At 38.8% G+C, this 21959-nt stretch overlaps 1 protein-coding gene across 2 annotated transcripts in view; it reads right to left on the bottom strand.

Annotated features, from left to right (window-relative positions):
* UBE2W (ubiquitin conjugating enzyme E2 W) overlaps nt 1-21959 on the bottom strand; it is a 62838-nt gene that overhangs the window by 25616 nt on the left and 15263 nt on the right. For both annotated transcript variants that reach the window (XM_055432614.2, XM_088844793.1), the window contains exons 2-3: nt 6628-6719; nt 903-1005 (exon numbers count right to left, since the gene is read on the bottom strand). In XM_055432614.2, the coding sequence (XP_055288589.1) occupies nt 903-1005; nt 6628-6719 (195 nt within the window). The remainder of the gene's footprint in view (nt 1-902; nt 1006-6627; nt 6720-21959) is intronic.

Raw genomic sequence — 21959 nt, 5'->3', positions numbered from 1 at the left:
ACCACTGACTCAATGGACATGAGCTTGAGCAAACTAGGACAAGACCTAGCAACTGAACAACAACTTAAAAGCAGCAATGAAATAAAAGTTTCCTCAAAAACAGCATATTTTAGCACCTAATACACTGAGTGTCAGGTTATTTGGGAAATGTCATGATCTACAAAACCTGATCACCTAGCAGTGCTGCACAGAGTTAGTCACTGTCATATCATTTAGCTACTAGTAACTCATTATCCATCTTACCAACCCAGAAATCTGGAATTCATCTTAAATTCTCCTTTTCTCTAACCTCCAAGGATTAATCATTTACCACAGTTAAACCACTCAAAAATTTTTATCTACCACTACTACCCTTTGTCCAAGTTTTCAGACATTAACGAAACTGATAGTGCTTCACACTAAAATGATCAGATTTGGGGCTGATGTCTAGATATTTAATATCTTATATTTTGCCCTTGCAGTATTAAAAGGCTACAAAAGATAGCATGGCAATGAGAAATCAAAGAACTGCTCCTTTCAAAACAGCACTTGCCTCTTAATGATGTCATTCTATCAATATCATCATCTTATCTAGAAAGACATGGCTCCAGCTATTCCAAAATGAGAAGTTCTCCCACAAACTGTGGGCCTAGGGGTTAGATTTCCATGCCCTTTGGTCTACACTTAACATGAATGGATCAGAAATAGTCCTTAAGTTTTTAGAAGTACAAAAGCAGCAAAGCCTAAATCTCAATAAAGTAAACTGTTCATATGACCTTGATTATATTACAAATAAGATAAAGAAACAAATCTACTGAATGTAATTGTAATGATTATAAGTTTTTACTTAGTCAAAAATCACGAATTTAGCATTTGTCTATAATCTAAAAATACAATAAAATTTAAAAAAGCAAAACAGTTACCTGAGGAGAGTCAAAAGGATATCGACTACTAAACTTAAATAGAAGTTGAAATTTTTCCCCTTCATATAAGGTACCTGGTGCACCCTCCATGTCTACAATCCACCTAGAATAGAAAAAAAAAAAAAAAATTAACTTCAGTTATAAAGGACTGGGGTGAGGAGGAAACAGAACACCAGATATGCATCTATGCCAGGCAATGGGACAGGAGTCACCCATGTATAACAACACACTTCATCCTCCCAACAACGACAAGAGTAGGTAGTAACACTGCTGGCCCTATTCCCTTTTCTGACACTCCTGGGTTAAATAACTAGACCAAGGACAGACAACTAAAAAGGACAGAGCCAAGTTTTAACTCAGGTCCAAAAAAAAAAACAAAATAAAACTCAACTTAGGTGTACTGACACCAAAGTCTACACTCTTCTTACTCAATTTATGGTACTTTATTTTTTCAGATCATCTCTACAATTATGGAAAAGATTTTATAGATAAAATCAAGCTAATCAACTGCTTTCCTAATATCAACTATTTTAGAAGTTATTAATATGAGAGAAGCTGATGTCAGCAATGACTACAGTAGCTGTCAGACCAATTTTCTCATGAGTATTCTAGAGAGAGCTAACCAGGAAAAAGGAAGCTAAGCTGACATCAATCCACTTACTCTGATTCAAGGCTCTAAAAGGCCTTTCCTTTGTCTCTCATTATGTTTCAACTGTTTAATAAAATCCAGAATAGATTTCTACGGCATCTATATAAGCTTACTTTGTTTTCATATATAATAATCATGAATATAAATCTGTTTATAATAATATACTGCACACTATCTCCAATTATTAAAAAAAAAAGGAACACAGTTTATTACAACATAGATGACAGGGCAGATTTTAGAAGTAAAAATCTGAGTTCCTAATTATAGCCATGCCACTTTAAATTACTGTATACCTGGTCAATTCCTTAAATTCTATACTTTTCAGGTATAAAAATTTATTATATTAAATACAGGCAAACAAAAGGAAGGTTGAGGATACAGTGCTGGGCTACTATTGAGCACCTCCCATACTATGGACTTCAGTTCAGTTCAGTTCAGTCGCTTAGTCGTGTCCGACTCTTTGCGACCCCATGAACCACAGCACGCCAGGCCTCCCTGTCCATCACCAACTCCCGGAGTTCACTCAAACTCATGTCCATCGAGTCGGTGATGCCATCCAGCCTTAGGAATATATAAAATAGTAAGTGTGCCTACTCTCTGAAAGTAACCAGATTGGAACCCATAGAGACCCTTAAAAGCATGGCTATTCATCCTCAGAAGGCATGCTGAATACTTTACACGATAAAAAAAGATATGACCACAGACTCCAGAGGCAATATTTTACAGCAAAATTACAGTACCTTAGTTAGCTGTGTGGCCCTCAGTACGCTCTTCTGTTTTAAGTACTTAAATTCTAAAATAGTTATTTTAAAAAATTGTTAAAGTTAATAAAAAAGTTACCTTGAAGTTTTGTTAGAAAGATAAATGACATTGCATATGCAAAAAACTTAGTATATTCCTAACACCAGAACCAGTACACAGTAAATAAAATGAAATGCAAAAACTGCATTAAAAAGACAAAAACAAAAAACCTACTCTCTTTAATAAAAAGCAGGTCATTCCTCCTAATCAAACATACAAGCTTTTGCACAGCAAAGGAAACCATAAACAAAATGAGAAGACAACCTATGGGCTGGGAAAAACAGGGGCTTAACTCCCCCCTCTCCCCCCCGTAAAAAAGCAATCAAAAGATAGGCAAAAGACCTAAATAAACACTTCTCCAAAGAAGACACACAGATGAAAGAAACATGAAAAGATGCTCCAAACTGCCAATTATTAGAGAAAAGGAAATCAAAATTATAATGAGGTGTCACCTCATTCAAGTCAGAAGGGCCATCATCAAAAAGTTTACAAATAAGAAATGTTGGGTGTGGAGAAAAGGGAATTCTCTTAAACTGTTGGTGGGAATGTAAATCGGTGCAGCTACTAAGGAAATAGTATGAAGTTTAGTTTCCTTCAAAAACTAAAAAAAGAACTACCATATGATTCAGCAATCTCGCCCCTGGGCAAGTAGCTGGAAAAGATTAAAACTCTAACTCAAAAATGATAAATACATCCCAATGTTCATAGCAGCACTATTTACAACATCCAAAACGTGGAAGTACCCTCGAAGCCCATCGACAGACAAATGAATAAAGATGATGTGGTATTCATACCTCCTACACTGTTGGTGGGAATGTAATTTGGTAAAGCCACTTTGGAAATCAGTATGGAGGTTCTGCAGAAACTAAAAACAGGATTACTATAGGGTCCAGCAATTCCACTCTGGGGAATACACCTGGAGAAAACCATCATTCAAAAAAATACATGAACCACTATATTCACAGCAGCACTGTTCACAAGAGCCAAAACACGGAAACAACCTGAATGTCCATCGGCAGCGGAAAGGATAAAGATGTGGTTCACATATACAACGGAATACTACTCAGGCACAAATAAAAACAAGATAGTGCCACCTGCAGCAACATGGATACAACCAGAGATTTTCATGGGCTTCCCTGGTGGCTCAGATGGTAAAGAATCAGGCTCCAGTGCAGGAGACCCGGGTTCAATACCTGGGTTGGGACAATCCCCTGGAGAAGGGAATGGCAACCCACTCCAGTATTCTTGCCTGGAGAACTCCATGGACAGAGGAGCCTGACAGACCATAGTTCATGGAATCACAAAGAGCCAGGTGAGTGACTGAGTGACTAACACTTTCACTTTCACACTAAGTGAAGTAAGTCAGGAAAAGAAAGACAGACACCATATGGTATCACTTATATGTGGAATCTAAAATACGGCACAAATGAACTTATCTATGAAACAGAAACAGACTCATAGACAAAGAGGACAGACGTGGTGGGGGAGGGAGAGACGGACTGGGAATCTGGGGTTGGCAGAGGCGAACCATTACACTCAGAATAAAGCAACAGGGTCCTGAAGTACAGTACAGGGAACTAATCATATATGTGATAAATCATAATGGAAAATAACATTAAAAGTATATATATGTGTATAACTGATCCCCTGTGCTGTACAGCAGAGACTGGCACAATATTGTACATCAACTACACTTCAATCCAAAAAAAATAAAAAAATAAAGATGTGGTACATGTATACAATAGAATATTATTCAGCCACAAAAAAGAATGAAATATTGCCATTTGTAGCAATATGGATGGACCTAAAGACCTAAAGATTATCATACTAAGTGAAGTCAGACAGAAAAAGACTAATATATGAAGGGAAAATTAGCTTTGCTGGATATATTAAGAGAGGATATATACCAATACAGCCTCTCTCAAGGGGTTTTCAAAGGCAATTATGACTATATAAAATTTTTGCCTTACATGATAACTATGGACTGTTAAATCAAGGGGTGCCACTTCACTGAGCTACACTGAGACCACAATAGTTCCAAGTCAATCTTTCAGTATTTCTGTTCCTTCCTTAGGAGAGCACAAAGGACAAAGGATAGCAATATTAGGTCAAAGAACATGATTCTCGTATTTTTTAAGGTCTTAATACATGCTACCAAACTGTCTTCCATAAAGCATAATGGGCTTACTTCACCTTCCTTACCCATATCCCCCACTCCATGTGATCCCACTTAAACAATTTTTTTTCTTTTTGGCCACGTTGCGCAGCTTACGGGAGCTTAAGTTCCCAGTCCAGGGACTGAAACTGGGCCCTAGCAGTTGAGAGCTGTCAAGTCCTAACCACCCGACTGCCAAGGAATTCCCTGCGTAGTTTTTTCAAACTAGGTTGGAAGTTATAGCAAAACACTGCTCTTTCGCCGATCTCTGATTCCTCTAATATCTATCTTTTGTTTCAGTTTCTGCCCTGCCCTGATTGAAGAAACTAAATAACTCAACAGAAAAAAGTATATTATTTTAAAATTAGTGTTTATTTCCTGTTAATTACATGCATCTCCTTTAACTAGATTAATATTTGGTTTGCAATTCATTTCATTCAAAAGATCCTTTCTCAATATTCATGTTCTTAAAGCTTGACTCCTGTCTTAATTACTGACTCAAATGTCATGGTCAAAGGTAACTAAAAATTGTTTCTTCTGAAAGTATGTCCCTGTTGTGTGAGTTTTGGTCTCCTGCTCTCTGGTCTCTGTATCACTAAATATTTGAATTGTTCAATTTGTTCTACAAGTTGGTCTATAGGAAATTTTTATCTTGTTGGCTTATACCCCTTTTACATTTTGGGGTTTTTTTCTTTCTTTTTTAAGGACAGAGTCAATTACTTAAAAATCTCCCATTTTACTACATTTACCTTTTTCCAATGGAACTGTTAAATCAAAGGAGTGGTAAGGACAGACCAAATAGTCAGTTGTGAAATCTTAGTATGATACTCTCAAAAACATTTCAAACTAATTCAAATGCTCATTTTTAAGAGAGGGAATGCTCGCATTTTAAAAAATGCTCATTTTAAAGGAACCCGTATCTCTCTACTATTCTTGGCACATATCTGGGAAGAAACTTCTGCTCCACTCCCAAGGAAGGGGCTGAATCAGAGGGTACTTCTATGTCCTCCTCCTACCCTTCACATTTTCATCCTCATGCAAGTCTCTAATCTATCAAATGAGAATGCTGAGGGTGTGACATTTACTTAGCTAATGCTGCTATAAAGAAAGCAACCATGCTGTATGTTCAGGGGACAAGGAAAGAGGTGTGCCTCTTGACTGTTTATTCACTTCAGTTCAGTTTAGTCGCTCAGTCATGTCTGACTCTTTGCAACCCATGAACCGCAGCACACCAGGCCTCCCTGCCCATCACCAACTCCTGGAGTCCACCCAAACCCATGTCCATCGAGTTGGTGATGCCATCCAACCATCTCATCCTCTGTCGTCCCCTTCTCCTCCTGCCCTCAATCTTCCCCAGCACCAGGGTCTTTTCAAATGAGTCAGCTCTTCGCATCAGGTGGCCAAAGTTCACTTCAGGGCCTCAAATGTTTTTGAAAAATCTGATAAATAACCTCATACCAAACTACTCTATCCCAGGTGAAGAACACTCCCAAACAAAGTCAGGCCAAAGTTTTTAACATGCTACCTCATCAGCAGGAAACTTTTATAAAACAAAACTGTATTTAAATGCACAGAATAAGATATGTTTACTATACTTCTCAGTGGGAGAGAATCAGATGAAATATGAAAATAATTCTGACATATAGAAAATAATTCTGGACACAGATGTATAGAACAGTCTTTGGGACTCTATGGGAGAGGGTGAGGGTGGGATGATTTGGGAGAATGGCATTGAAACATGTATGTTGTCATATGTGAGACGAATCAATAGTTCAGGGTCAATGCATGTTATAGGATGCTCGGGGCTGGCATGCGGGGATGACCCAGAGGGAGGATAAAGGGAGGAGGGAGGTGGGAGGGGGGTTCAGGAGGGGGAACTTATGTAAACCTGGGGCAAATTCATATCAATGTATGGCAAAACCAACCAATATAATATTGTAAAATAATTTGCCTCCAATAAAAAATAAATTAATTACCTAAAAAAAAAAAAAAAGAAAAATTCTGATAAACAAATGGAAAAAAAAAAAAAAAGAAAATAATTCTGTATTTTTCAAATGAGTATATATTCATACTGACATTGATAAAAGAAAAATAAGTACTTTAAAACTTAAAATACTTACTGTGTAATTGAATTTTGAACACTCTTTTCATTTAAAGTCATTCCAGGAGGTGGGTCATTTTGCAAAGCCAACAGTTCTTTCTGTAATCGTTTCTTAAAAAAAAAAAAAAAAAGAGTATCATTAATAAATTTGTAGCTTTTTTTTCTTACAACATAATATCCTTGTAGTCATACAATCTGAAATCCTTAATTAAGTTTCCTCCAAATGCTCCTGCCTTTATATTTTATATGCCTGATTTTACATCTATATATTTTATATGCCTGATTCTCAAATTTTTTATTGCTTTCCTATAATTCACAATTATTAAATTATTTCTAAATATATTTGTAACCACTGATGCTATAAGATAGTTACCAAGTTATAAGATTATAAATGCTTAAAAGTTTTAGCAGGGCTTCCTTTCCTGGTTTTCAATGATAAAAATCATAGTTTTCCATAACTCTTAAAGAATGCATCGTTTCAGACAAATAGGTTTTCCAGAAGAACTATAGAAAACGTCTTTTGAAAAAGTTTAAAATAATTTAAATTTACAGCTATTTGTTTTCTTAAAACAGTCTCATCCACATATAATTTAATCTTTCAACACCAGAATATAATATATCAGAGTCTGAGATTACATAAAATTATTTTTTTCACACACTGCTGCTGCTGCTGCTGCTAAGTCACTTCAGTCGTGTCCGACTCTGTGTGACCACATAGACGGAAGCCCACCAGGCTCCCCCTTCCCTGGGATTCTCCAGGCAAGAACACTGGAGTGGGTTGCCACCTCCTTCTCCAATGTGTGAAAGTGAAAAGTGAAAGTGAAGTCGCTCAGTCGTATCCGACCCTTAGCGACCCCATGGACTGCAGCCCACCAGGCTCCTCCATCCATGGGATTTTCTAGGCAAGAGTACTGGAGTGGCTTGCCATTGCCTTCTAGATGCCCTGAAATGGCTACGTATTTGCATTCTTTTTTGTATAGCTTTTATTGTTCAATTCTTCCTTTATTATCATCACTCGACATTCTTTTTCAGGACACAACAAAGCAAAACAAAAACCACAACAGTCCATAATTTATGGGTTTAAAAGCAAAATAACCAATGTTATTAGAAGTGCATGCAACATTATAAAGATTTCTAATGAACATCTTTTTTTTGGATTAAAGTACACAAGTAGGACTTCCTTGGTGGTCCAGTGGTTAAGAATCAGCCTGCCATTGCAGGGAACATGGGTGTGATCCCTGCCCCAGGGATCACACATGCTGTGGGGCAACTAAGCCCATGTGCCACAACTACTGAGCCTGTGCACCCCAGAGCCCATGCTCCACAAGACAATCCACCCAAATAGGAAGCCTGCGCACCACGAGAGAAAGCCTGAGCACAACAATGAAGACCCAGCACAGCCACTAATTAATTAAAAGTTTGTTTAAAAATAAATAAAATTGTACATAGTAAATGTTCAGGGGAAAAAAAAAAAAGCAAGCACATGAGCATGGATTCCTATTCAGAACTTCAAACAACTCTACTTAAAAGCTAGTTTCTAATTTTTCAAAACAGTGGAATATCACTATCAATACAGCAATGTTTGTAGTTTTCTAGATCTTTTCAATTCATAACATCTTTCAATAAGCCTACCAACATCTAATACCTCTACAGATTAGAGAACTCCTCCCTTTTTTGTTGAGAATCAACGGCTCTTTCAATTGGCAAGTGAAAACTTCTCCTCAAATGGTACACAACCAAAATTGCTAGCAACAAGGAAAATAAGATATTAACTGCAATTTCTGACCTCAGTTGCCTTCCAAAATGCAAAATTACAAACTGAAAATTAGTTTAGAAAATTTTTAATTATAGAAAACATAGAAATAAAGCTGCCTAAACAATGCTTTGAATAATAAAAAAGGAATATATTTGTGAAAAGTGTCTATGTAAAAGAGGGTTTTTAATTTACTTAAGTCAACAGGGGCTTCCCTGATGGCTCAAGACTGTAAAGACTCTGCCTGCAGTGCAGGTGACCTGGGTTCGAGCCCTGGGTCAGGAAGATCCCCTGGGGAAGAAAATGGCAACCCACTCCAGGACTCTTGCCTGGGAAATCCCAGGGACAAAGGGGCCTGCCAGGCTATATACATAGTTCATGGGGTTGCAAAGAATCAGACAGGACTGTGCGATTAATACTTTTCACTTTTAATTAATTAAAGTCAACAAATCCTATAGATTCTGTGACTAAGTCAATTTTCAAAAACACTAGACTGAAGGAAAAAAAAAAGGGTTTTGCTTTTTTTTTAAAGCAGGAATTCTCAGAGACGTCTGATATACTAACTTGCATGACGATTCTCTAAGGGGAGGAAGATAACATACATGTTTCCAAAGTAATGGAATCCTCTCAGCATAGGGCATTTTAGTCAAGTCTTGTTTCAATGACCACAGTTTGGGAAACAATGCTATGGAAATCCTCCAGACCTTGAAAACTTCATGTAAGACAGGGAAGATAGCCCTTGTCACTGAATCAGGATAGAAAAGGTCAATTTGCATAACCAGCTACCAAAAGAAACAGGATACAATGGCAAGCTAAGAACTGCATTGGTGCAATTATCCCTAAAAGACAATGTGACCAGTGCTGAAGAAAAATAAAAGTTTTTCCCACCCCGATACTACTACTAGTATGTCCACAAAGAAAGGGGCCTGTGGTAGCCAAACTCCAAGAGAATCTCCAAGTAACTGCTTCATGGTAGTCACATTCTCCCACATGTACCAGAGCTGCTCAGTGCAACCAATACAATACAGCAGAAAGGAAGGTATGTCACTCCCAAGATTAGGTTATAAAAGATCGTGATTTATGTCTTGGTTGTTCTCTCTAGAATAACTTGCCATACTGTGAACAACCCAATTCAGAGGTCAGCAGGGTAAGGTTAGGGCCTCCTACCAATACACACGTGTCATTTGGAAGAAGCTCCAATCTGGAATCTCCAATTCCAGCCAAGATTTCAGATGACTGCTCCTGGGGCCAATATTTTGCCTGCAAACTCAAACGAGAACCATCCAACTCTTTCGAGTTACAAGGGATTATAAGTGTTTGTTCTTTCAAACATCGTATGTTTTTTCCAACATTTCAAGACATTTGCTGGGGCATATTTTTTAACGGAGGGGGTGGAGTCACTACATTGAAAGACAAGCCATGCTAGTTTCTCTGCTACCAGGCAATAAACTACCTTGCACATCCATATTTCTGCAGCAGAAAGACAAAACAGGACTAACATGGGGGAGAGGTGTTAATGAGTACTTACTAAGCACACTAATAAAAACTAATGATTCATCCGTGTACTAAAAAAAGAAAAGATAAGGTAGAAGGTCAAACAGTGTATTTGGTAGGCTCATAAAAACAGGGAATTCACTCTTAAGTGTATCCTTCCCAGAACAATAATTCATTAGAGAGGGCAGGAAGTGTTTTTGAGTAAGCAAACAGTTTCCCCAATGGTCCTCTGGCTCTTCTAGAAAACTGGTTCTAAGAACCCTGACTATGAGCAAAGAAGCTAAAAAAGGAGAACTTAACAAGTTGAATGTAAAAATAAATGAAAATTCATACTCCAGGATGTGAAGAACTAGTATAACTGTTTAGAAATCACACCAAGCAACATCTATCAACAGAAAGCTATTATCACATAAGGAAGCATTCACCTCCTAACTTTGAAGACTAAGTGTTGAAAGCAGATGTGAAATACCTGCGTTAGGACTGAACTCTAACAAAAGCAAAGGTACCACCAGCTCATCAGACCATCAGGGCAACACTAGCTGCTTCCCTAGACAGCGGTAAAATAATAGCCTCGAACTGAGGTAACGGGAGATAACCGGAAAATATCTGCAGAAGGTAACTAAAGAAGCAGAACTACCCACAAACCACTGGGAGCTGAGAGGGCTGAAAAATTAACAGTTCCAAAGGTTCACAGCCAAATATCACCCTGTCTGTCCCTGAATCGGAGAGGTACAAGAGAAGTAATTACACATATTACAAATGTATCATGGTTCTCTGAATCTAAGACACACCATCAATTGTATTATTTTATGTAACACTAATAAAAGGAAAACGGCTACCAATTAAATGACAACACTCTACTGACATATCTTGATTTCAGATATGTTAAAGTAGGGAGGAATATGTGCATTCAAAATTGTTAATAAAGGTCTGATTTCCCTAACTGTTAAGTATCAGAACTACCTGAAGAATAAAAATTAATTTTCTGAGTAAATTTAAATGCCTAAAATGATTCTTCTCTCAATATTTAACACCTACCCCTCGATGCATGATCTCAGTTGATCTGTAAATACACACTTTATTCCCAGACTGCATAAAACAGAAGCACACCTGTGCTCCAAGGCAGAAAGAACAGGCAGGCCCACAATCTAAATGTTTGAGAGCATCCCAAATCTAGAATAACCTGAAAATTCTATCTAGCCCTCATGTGTATTGGCTCAAGTCTAGAAAACTCAGAGGAATTTCAGCTCTTCTAAGAGATCCAAATGGTGTATACATCCAGTGTGAAAGATCCTGATATATCTAAATACTGTGGGGGGAAAAAAAGACAGAACTGGCATAGCTGTCCAGTGGCTCTACAGTCTAGACAGCACCTTCCTTTCTCTCCTTCCTTATGAATACAAATGAATCAAAAAGATATGAATCCACCGTAATTTACTACTTTGGGAGGTTAGAAAACCACTGACCAATTTTGGAGTTAACTATTGTCAACGTTAAGACACTGGGAAGCACCACACTATGGAATGACATTCCCGTATGTCATAATACTACGGTTGAGAAACTCCAGACTACTCCAACAGCTAGGATGTGACACCCTGCACTTAAGATAGAGTGACAGAAGTTCAGCTCCTAGAACTTTTTCCCAGTGCTGTGAGGAATTATTCTTGAGATTTAACTCTCCCCTAGAACTGGGGCTTACTACAGGGGTCCACAAAAGCATTTGTGTAACATGATAAGGCGGCCCAGGAGCTTAACACCTCCTCTTCTCCACTGCCACCACTCCTACAGCAGCTGTTCCACACCAAAGGCCAAGTGTGGGGCAGAAAAAGCCCAAAAGAATAAAACAGATACATACATTATTACTTTTGGCCTTATGAGACTTAAAGCCCTTGAAAAGCTCAAGCCATAGTTTTTATACAATAGAGTAAAAGCAACTTGAAGATCACTTTAAAAACTGTAATCAGGACTTCCCTGTTAGTACAGTAAGTAGGAATCCACCTGACAATGTAGGGTACATGGGCTTGACCCCTGGTCCGGCAAGATTCTACATGCTGCCAGAGCAATTAAGCCCTCAGGCCACAATTACTGAGCCTGTGCTTTCCAATAAGAGAAGCCACAGCCACGAGAAGCTCACACACAGCAACAAAGAGCCCCTACTCGCCACAACTAGAAAAAGTCTGTGCACAGGAATGAAGATCCAGTACAATCAATAATAAATATTTTCTTTTAAATGGAAAAAAACCCACTGCAATTGCTGTGAGAACTTCCTGGCAGTCCAGTGCTTAGTACTCCATGCTTCTACTGCAGGGGGCACAGGTTGACTCTCTCATCAGGGAACTAAGATCCTGCATGCAGTGTGGCATGGCAAAAAACAACAACTGTAATCTCTATATTCTAATCAGCCCTGTTCCATTTTCCCCAACTGATATTATCAATGCCCATCCCAGTATAGACCCATAATGTTAAACCAAGTTTGAATATGCCATCTGCTTCCCTGGAATGACTAGGGAATGAGATATAATGGATAAAAATGAACACTTTTAAATATCAAAAAATTTTAAATGAACGTAGTAAAACTCTAAACTCTCATACAGATCCCTGACATTATGTGTACTGAAAATAATTGAACCTGTTAATAATGATTATTGTGACAGCTTCAGACAACAGTGAGGTCTACAAGCCCACCTGACCCTTCGGCATATAGTTAGAGTAGCTTGATAGTCCCAGTTCTCACATTTTAAACTGTCATCTGCTCTTTGATTGTCAATAACTTGTCATAATACTTAACCTCTAATCACAGACATTCTCTTTTTTTCTCTTTCACTTGCTGTTTTCCACTTTGGAGCCGAAACCTCGCTTAGCAAGTAAAAGGGTTTACTTATTTTGGTGACCACATCACATTTTCTTTTGGTATAACAAATGCCAACTAATCTTCAGTGATGGCATTAACACTGACTAACATTTGTTGCTTCATTTGCTCTTAAACCAGACTATACTCCCTTGCTGAAACTTACTGGAGAAATTAGGAACAAGTTTACCAAGTCCTTATAAAAATGAAAAGCACAGCCCAGTAATTAACAGGTCCACAGACCACATTGTGAAGCACGGTCCTAAGCCATGAAGTTTCATCCCAAAGAGGCCATCTTTGCCTCTTCGGCTCCTGATCATTTTCATCAATGCTTGTGCTTTATATATTAGTTCAAGTTTTTGCTTTCTCAGACAGGTGAGGATGATAGGTATTACTATATAAAAAAAAGTACCACTACAATTGTTTGATAGTGAACAACACTGTTCAAGTTGAGGAAGACCACTCAATGAAATGCTCTGAGCAAACAAACAAAAAAAGGACTATTTTAAACAGCATCCTAAAAAGTTCATTCATATATAAAACAGCTCAGCTTCTAAACTAATGGATTTGTGTTAAGTATTATCCAACACTAACACATGTTGAAACGAAGGTACAAAATATTTAAATGATACTCTGACATTATCAATCAAAACCAGAAGAGAATATATCCCTCTTAGATACTAAAAATGACAATATATCAATGGACAAACTGACAAGATCCCTGGCTGTGTAAAGCTTAAATTCTAGTGAAGGAAGAGACAGTCAATAAATAGTTAAAAAACAAGTACATGAGTGGTATATTAAAATGTGACGAAAAATGGAGCAAGTTAAGGCGTTGGTGAGTTAGGCTTCACATCTTGTTAAATTTTATTTAAAAGTGACATTTTGAGAAACTAAACAGTAGAAATCCTTATTTAGGGTAGGAAGAAATACAAACTAAAGGGGGGAAAACATTAAAAATGTGGAAATATATGACAATGATTGCTAATGTAACTGTACCTAAAATGCCCAACATGCTTTCTCTAATTTCATCTAACAAAAAGGTGGAAAATAAACAATAGGAGGGTGATGGAAAAAAATTAGAACACCATACACATTAATATGGCACAGCAGTAAAGCATCCACCTTCAATGCAGGAGAGGAGGGTTCGATTCCTGGGTCGGGAAGATCTCCTGGAGGAGGAAGTGGCAAACCACTCAGGTATTCTTGCTTGGGACCACGGACAGAGAAGCCTGGCGGGCTACAGTCCATGGGGTTGCAAAAGAGTCGGACAGGACTTAGTGACTAAACACCATGTTAATATCATTACGCTAATAAATCACTACTTCCCCCAACAATATTAAACAATTACAACATTTTTCTTTTTTCAAATGAAAAAGGGTGAGATGACACAGCACTGAAATGATTTTACCTTATTTAAAAATTAGGTAGAATCTGATTTGTGCAAATTAAGAAAATACTTCCTTTCCTTAGTATACTTCTACAGCACTTAATTCTAACATTTATTTAAACTTTCCCCCTTTTTAGGAAATGGGTAGCCTTCAACAAATCAAGGTGTTCACTCTTATTTTAAAGTTAATATTTTGGGGAATTCTCTGTCAGTCCAGTGGTTAGGGCTGCCAAGGGCCTGAGTTTGATCCCTGGTTGGGGAACTGGGATCCCACATGTCACCGAACAACTAAGCTCACACTGCAACTACTGAGCACGAGGGCCGCAACTAGAGTCTGCACATCACAGTGAGAGATTCTGCATGACACAATGAAAGATCCCATGTGAAAGACCTGACGCAGCCAGATAAATAAAAAGACTAAACAGAATTTTATTTCTAGCACAATGCAGATACTCTAAATATTTTCACAGAAAACAAAAATCAAATGAACACAACTTTGACATATTCAAACGATCAGGGCTGGATTTCATTTTGGAGTTCTCTACCAAACCCAAGGGGTGCAAGACCAAGAAGTGTGGAATCTCTCAGAAGAACCACAAAAAACTATGATCCCTCAAACTAATGGTGAATAAGATACAGGGCACAGAAAGAGATAACAACGAAATCTGCCTGTTCAGAACTTAGCAATGGCTAGAGGAAGAAAAAAATGTCTCCCATGAAATGTCTGAACCTCAAGCAAATACCCACATGGCTCTGTCTGAATTCCCGCAGAGAACCTAAGGCAAGAATTTAATCAAGTGGTCAAGGAAGCAACACCCCAAGCAACAGGCAGAAACAAACAAAATATCCTGGGGAATATAAATTCTATCCACTGAAGCAACAATTCTTTTTCCAGAATCTAGAAACTTAAAAAAGTAGTAAGACCCAAATGAGAAGTTATTCAGAAGAAATAGCATAAAATACCTGATGCAATAAAGAATTTTCTAGCTGGAAAAGCACTAGATCCCCAATTAATTTACTTTATGTTCTTGTAGCATTTATATAACTGGAGGCCTGGCATGCTGTGATTCATGGGGTTGCAAAGAGTCATACACGACTGAGCGACTGAACTGAACTGAACTAAAGCAACTCTAAGGCAGAGATTACTATTTACCTTTGTAATCCTAGCATTCAGTTCTCAGTCACTCAGATCCGACTCTATCCATGGAATTGTTCATGCAAGAATATTAGAGTGGGTTGCCATTTCCTCCTCCAGGGGATCTTCTGAACAGAGGAACTGAACCTACATCTCCTGCACTGTTGTGCCACAAAACTATGCCTGACACATAATGCTTTCCCTCAGTAAATTTTTTTTTCTTTAATTAATAAGGATGCTGACTGCTTCACTGTATGCAAAATCCAGAAACAATATAGATGCCTATCAATAAGTATACAAATTGTGGCATATAGAAGTAAGACTATACAACCATTAGGCTTCCCAGGTGGCTCAGTGGTAAGGAATCCATTTGCCAATGCAGGAGACTTAAGAGATGTGGGTTTGACCTTTGAGTCTGGAAGATCCCCTGGAGTAGGAACCAGTACTCCGGCTCCAGTACTGTTGACTGGAAAATTCCATGGACAGAGGAGCCTGATGGGCTACAATTCATGGGGATGTAAAGAGTCAGACACAACTCAGCACACATAAGCATACACACAGTCATTAAGAATGATGTGGGACTTGCTTGCTGCTGCTGCTGCTAAGTCACTTCAGTCGTGTCCAACTCTGTGCGACCCCACAGACGGAAGCCCACCAGGCTCCCCCATCCCTGGGATTCTCCAGGCAAGAACACTGGAGTGGGTTGCCATTTCCTTCTCCAATGCATGAAAGGGAAAAGTGAAAGTGAAGTCCCTCAGTTGTGTTCAACTCTTAGTGACCCCATGGACTGCAGCCTACCAGGCTCCTCCATCCATGGGTTTTTCCAGGCAAGAATACTGGAGTGGGACTTGCCTAGTAGTCCAGCGGTTAAGAATCCATCTGCCAATGTAGGGGATACAGGCTGATCCCTGATCTGGGAAGATCCCACAAGCTGTGGGTCAACTAAGCCTGTGAGCCCCAACTACTGAGCCCCCATTCTAGAGCCTGTGCTCTTCGATAAGAGAAGCCACCATAATGCGAAGCCCGAGCACTGCAACGAAGAGTAATCCCTAATCTCTGCAAACACAGAACGCCTACACACCGCAAAGATCCAGCACAGTCAAAAACAGATGAATAAATAATTTTTCAAAAAGCTATGTCCTTTAAAAAAAAAAAAAAGAATGATGTGGATTTCTGTGTACTAACACCAACAGAGGGCTTCCCTGGTGGCTCAGAGGTTAAAGCGTCTGCCTCCAATGCGGGAGACCCGGGTTCGATCCCTGGGTCGGGAAGATCCCCTGGAGAAGGAAATGGTAACCCACTCCAGTATTCTTGCCTGGAGAATCCCATGGACAGAGAAGCCTGGTAGGCTATAGTCCACAGGGTCGCAAAGAGTCGGACACGACTGAGCGACAGAACGGAACGGAATGGAACACCAACAGAAGAATCCCAAAACATACTGAAATGGAAAAAAGCAAGCCTCAAAAATACATGTAATTTCTTTATATTAAAACAAAAGCAAGAGTTATACAAACATCATATAAATGCATATGGAAAAGACCAGAAGTAAGCGCATCCAACCATTTTATAGTAGTTCCCTCCTAGCAGTATAAATAGAGAAGTGGATACGCATGTTTGCACTACATACTTATATATATATATTTATATACATATATACTTACATATGCCATCACTTCATGGCAAATAGGGGAAAAGCAGAAACAGTGACAGATTTTATTTTCATGGGCTCCAAAATCACTGCAGATGGTGACTGCAGCCACAAAATTAAAAAAAGACACATGCTCCTTGGAAGAAAAGCCATGACAAACCTAGAGAGCATATTAAAAAGCAAAGACATCACTTTGCCAACAAAGGTCCGTATAGTCAAAGCTATGGTTTTTCCAGTAGTCATGCACAGATGTGAGAGCTGGACCACAAAGAAGGCTGAGAATGGAAGGACTGATATTTTCAAATTGTGGCATTAGAGAAGACGAGAATTCCTTGGATAGCACGAAGATCAAACCAGTCAATCCTAAAGGAAATCAACCCTGAACATTCACTGGAAGGATGGATACTGAAGTTCCAATACTGTGGTCACCTGATGTGATGAGCTAAATCACTGGAAAAGACCTTGATGCTGGGAAAGACTGAAGGCAAAGGAAGAAGGAGGGCAGCAGAGGATGAGATGGTTGGATGGCATCACTGACTCAATGGACATGAGTTTAAGCCAACTCCAGAAGACAGTGAAGGAGGACAGGGAAGCTTGGAGTACTGTAGTTCATGGGTCGCAAAGCTGGACACAACTTCACAACTGAACAACAAACAAGAACAACATTAAAAAATGAGTAAGTTCTTTAGTTAAAAGATAAAAGTTAAATGGATGGTGGAAATATACAGTTTCTGTGATTTTTAAAAGACGTAACTAAAACATAAAGACAAAGAAAGGTTCAAAATCAAAGGACAGAAAAAGACCCTGGGTCAAAAGAAAAGTCGATATTAGCTGCACTAGTATCAAGTAAAATTGACTTTAAGACCAAAAATACTAACAGAGATTTTAAAAAAACAAACTACATAATGATAAAAGGTTCAGTTCATCAAAAGTATAAATATATCCAACTTAGCTTCAAAAACAGACAAAGGAAAATTAACAAATCTACCTTCATAGTAGGAGATTTTATTAACATCTCTCCAAGTAATAGAGACAAAAAAGCCTGTGAACTATTTTTGCCAGACTCCCCTGTCTTCCACTCTGCCAACAGAAGGTACTGGGGGGAGAAAAAAAACACAAGACAAAAGTAGAAGAAAAATGCCATTTCCCCTCCCATTCTTTCCTGGTTCTGATACACCCAAGTGAATGAGTCTCCTCCAACTGAAGTCAAGACCAGGCAGCTGTAGAACCAGGAATGTGCATGGTTCTAAGAAGCAGCAGGAACTCGTACCAGTATCTCCAGCAGCTTAAGACAAGTATAGGCTCTTTAGTTCCACCCATAGGTAGTAACAACTCCTAGATTTTTAGACAATAACCTCCCTCTCCCTCTCAAACCCTTATAACTGAGAATAATGTGGCATATGTACTGGAGAAGCTTAAGACAGAATGAAGGCCAGGAAACCAAACTGAAAACTGACTGAAGAATAAGAAGTTGAGACATTATTAGTGAACCACCAAGATACAGAACAGACAGGATTTAGTGGTAAATGATCAAGAGAAGTGAGAAAGAGGGAAAAAAAAGACTCCAGGTTAGCTTGAGTGATGGTGGAAATATTAATTTGAAACATACACAGCAGGAGGAACAGGTAGATGAAGCTAGTCTGTCTATGTGGGGATGGAGGCAGATGAGAGTAAAATCAGTTTTGGACGTGTAGATTCAAGCTTCTTGAGAACATTCAGAATGATAGACAAAAATAACTGACTCAACCAGAGCTGAAGTCTGGCTGCTCCTTTTAAGTGAACTCTTTAGGCTAGGTATCCTTTCTACCATGAGCCCAATGGATCCATGATATATACTTTAAAGCAGTTTGGCTCCAGGAGGCAATGAGTTTACAATAATAAAATCATACCCAAATTTCTCAAGCTAGTTCAGAAGTTATCTGTCTGGTGTTCTGGAAATTAACATTCTAAATAAAATATTTAAGCTACCCAAAAACCTTGACTCTGGATGAAATAAAATACAGTTGAGAGTCTACTGGCCTGCCCTTGTGATCATTACATTTCAAGCTCTAGGTGAAAAGCAGTAATTAGCATTAAGTCTGGTAGAGTCAAGGTCTCATTTTAGGTAATCTTTTTTGACACGGGAGGAATATTTAAATTTTTCCCTCCTTGTAAATGTACAATTTAAAATGTTTTACCTTTCAGATTTGGCCATCCTGGGCTACATTCAGAGATTTTGATAACTATTAAAAAAGCTGCTGAGGCAAATAAAATATCATAAAGCATAAGACAACTATGTAGTGGGAAATGTAGATAATACACGATTTGGCACATACCAACTCTTTTTTCCCCCTTTAAATTTATTTATTTTTGGTGGATTTTTCTCTAGTTGTAGGGAGCAGGGGCTACTCTTTGCTGCAGTGTGCAGGCTTCTCACTGGGTGACTTTTCTTATTGCAGAACATGGACTCTAGGGCACGCGGGCTTCAGTAGTTGGGGTACCTGGGCTCTAGAGCACAGGTTAAGTAATTGTGCCCACTGGCTCAGCTGTTCCACAACATGTGTGATCTTTCCAGACCAGGGATCAAACCTGTGTCTCCTGCATTGGCAGGCAGATTCTTTACCACTGAGCCACGAGAGAAGCCCTCAAGTCTTAAATAAATATGCTGAGTGGAAAGTTTGGTTTGACCTACAAACCAAACTGTAGATCTATCACATGAGGCAAGAATTAGGATTTAGAGTAATAGAACTGGCTACTTATTTGTTAAAAATGCAAGCAAAAGTCAAGCCTTAAGAGTAAAAGTGCATGATCTAGTAGTTAGGACTCCACACTTTCAATGTTGGGGACCAGGGTTCAATCCCTGGTTAAGGAACTAAGATCGTAGAAGCCACAAGGCACATCCCAGGAAGGGGAAGAGAAAGTTTAAGTGCTAAAGGAGTATGTTCAACTGGAACACTCAACATCTGCTTTCCAGGAGTGTATAGTACATGTGACTTTGGATAAGTAATATTCTATCTTAATTTCTACATAATTAAATATCTACCTCAGCTCAGTAGCATCCAACTCTGCAAGCCCATGAACTGTAGCCCTCCAGGCTTCTCTGTCCATGGAATTTTCCAGGCAAGAATATTGGAGAGGGTTGCCATTTCCTTCTCCGGGGGATCTTCCCAACCCAGGGATCAAACCCACGTCTCCTGCACTAGCAGGTGGATTCTTTACCACTGAGCCACCTAAGCAGCTGGATTGTGACTAACAAAATTAGATGGGTCAGCAAATATAACAATATTTTGAAAAGTTTAAATAAACACACTACGGTAGTATTAAATTTTACAGATAGCAATTAAAGCAAAGATATGAAATAAAAATATCCTAAAATTAGGATATTAGAAAGAACTTTACTAGAAAGCGCATGAAAATATGTATCAATTTCAGTTATTTGGGGGAATTTTTTTTTCTTTTAACCCAGTCCTTTGGCAGTGAAAGCTCTGAGTCCTAAGCACTGGACTACCAGGGAATTCCCTGGAGTGATATTTCAGCTTTTCTTTCAACTGAAAAAGAAGATTCTCTCCCCTTCTCGAATCTTTCCACCTCCATCTGGACCACATGCCTTACCAACTCATCCAGGATATTGTTCTCAGAGTCAATAATGTGGTTTCTAGTAACTTCACTCTTTCCCAGTCCATAACCCCTTCCTTCAGTCATCAACTGGGTCTCTCCTAGCTTTAAAACAGTCATGATTTCTCTGTCAATTTCTTCCTTTTCTTTCATTGTAAAACTTCATGAAAGTTAACAGGTGAGCCAACATCCACTGCCTCTACTTCCCCTCTAATACATTCACTTAAAGCTTCAATCCCTGCAAGCTTCTGAGAGTTCAAGCCACTTGCTGATTAAATCTACTGGAGGTCTTATTTCACAGATTTATCACTTAGAAGCTTTCATGTGAAGAGCTTTCTCTCTCTGATTCTATTATGCCAAACTTGGCTTCTCTTCCTATTTCTGCTACAGTTCTTACGTTTTACTTGCTGGGCCTTCTTTTTGTAGGTACTCACAGAGCAAAAATTTCTGGTACTTTTGGTGCCACAACTTTCAATTCACTATCATCAGGTATTTTGAAAGATAGAAAACACAGATTTTATGACTTAGTAACACCATTCTTGAAAATTTACCCTAAAGAATAACACAAAACTGGGGGTGCGAGGGAGAGGCAGCAGCACACATGCAGCTTGTAATGGTAAAAGTGTGGAAACAGGAATATGGCTAATTAGATCGTGACATACTGTTAGAACAAATACTGATGCTCAACTCTCTATACCAAAGGACAGCTTCCATAGCTTTTACCTTTTAAGTTTTATGACTTCAAAAAGATTTTATAAGATTCTTTTTAAGCTGTAAGATGAAATGGATCTTAGTTATAGTTATATAGATATATTCTTTTTGCAGATTTAGTCTCAAAGGAGCACACATCTGGTTATTTATAATTTACTGAGTATGACTCAGTTATAACACTGAGAAATGTGGTAGGCTTCAGTCCATGGGGTCGCTAAGGGTCGGACACAACTGAGCGACTTCACTTTCACTTTTCACTTTCACACATTGGAGAAGGAAATGGCAACCCACTCCAGTGTTCTTGCCTGGAGAATCCCAGGGACGGGGGAGCCTGGTGGGCTTCCGTCTATGTGGTCACACAGAGTCGGACACGACTGAAGTGACTTAGCAGCAGCAGCAATGTGGCTCAGACGGTAAGGCATCTGCTTACAATGCGGGAGACCTGGATTCGATCCCTGGGTTGGGAAGATCCCCTGGAGAAGGAAATGGCAACCCACTCCAGTACTCTTGCCTGGAAAATTCTGTGGATGGAGGAGCCTGGTAGGCTTCAGTCCACGGGGTCGCAAAGAGTCGGTCATGACTGAGCAACTTCACTTTCAATGTTACAATACTCTTCTAACAAATACATATTTTTAAAGATGTACTGTATTCCTCCGACAATTTTACTGTTCTAGGTTCAACATTTTTCAATGAACATAAAATCTGGTTTTGCAATGGAATCCATCTTACATAAATAAAACATAATACAGATAATTTGAGAACATTTTTATTCTGTCAA

Source organism: Moschus berezovskii, chromosome 16 (genome assembly GCF_049115385.1).
Source record: "Moschus berezovskii isolate FMDL1 chromosome 16, NW_MosBer_1.0, whole genome shotgun sequence".
In the NCBI taxonomy this organism is placed as follows: domain Eukaryota; kingdom Metazoa; phylum Chordata; class Mammalia; order Artiodactyla; family Moschidae; genus Moschus; species Moschus berezovskii.
Note: the sequence above shows the minus strand (reverse complement) of the source record. Positions and strands in the feature narration are given on the sequence as shown.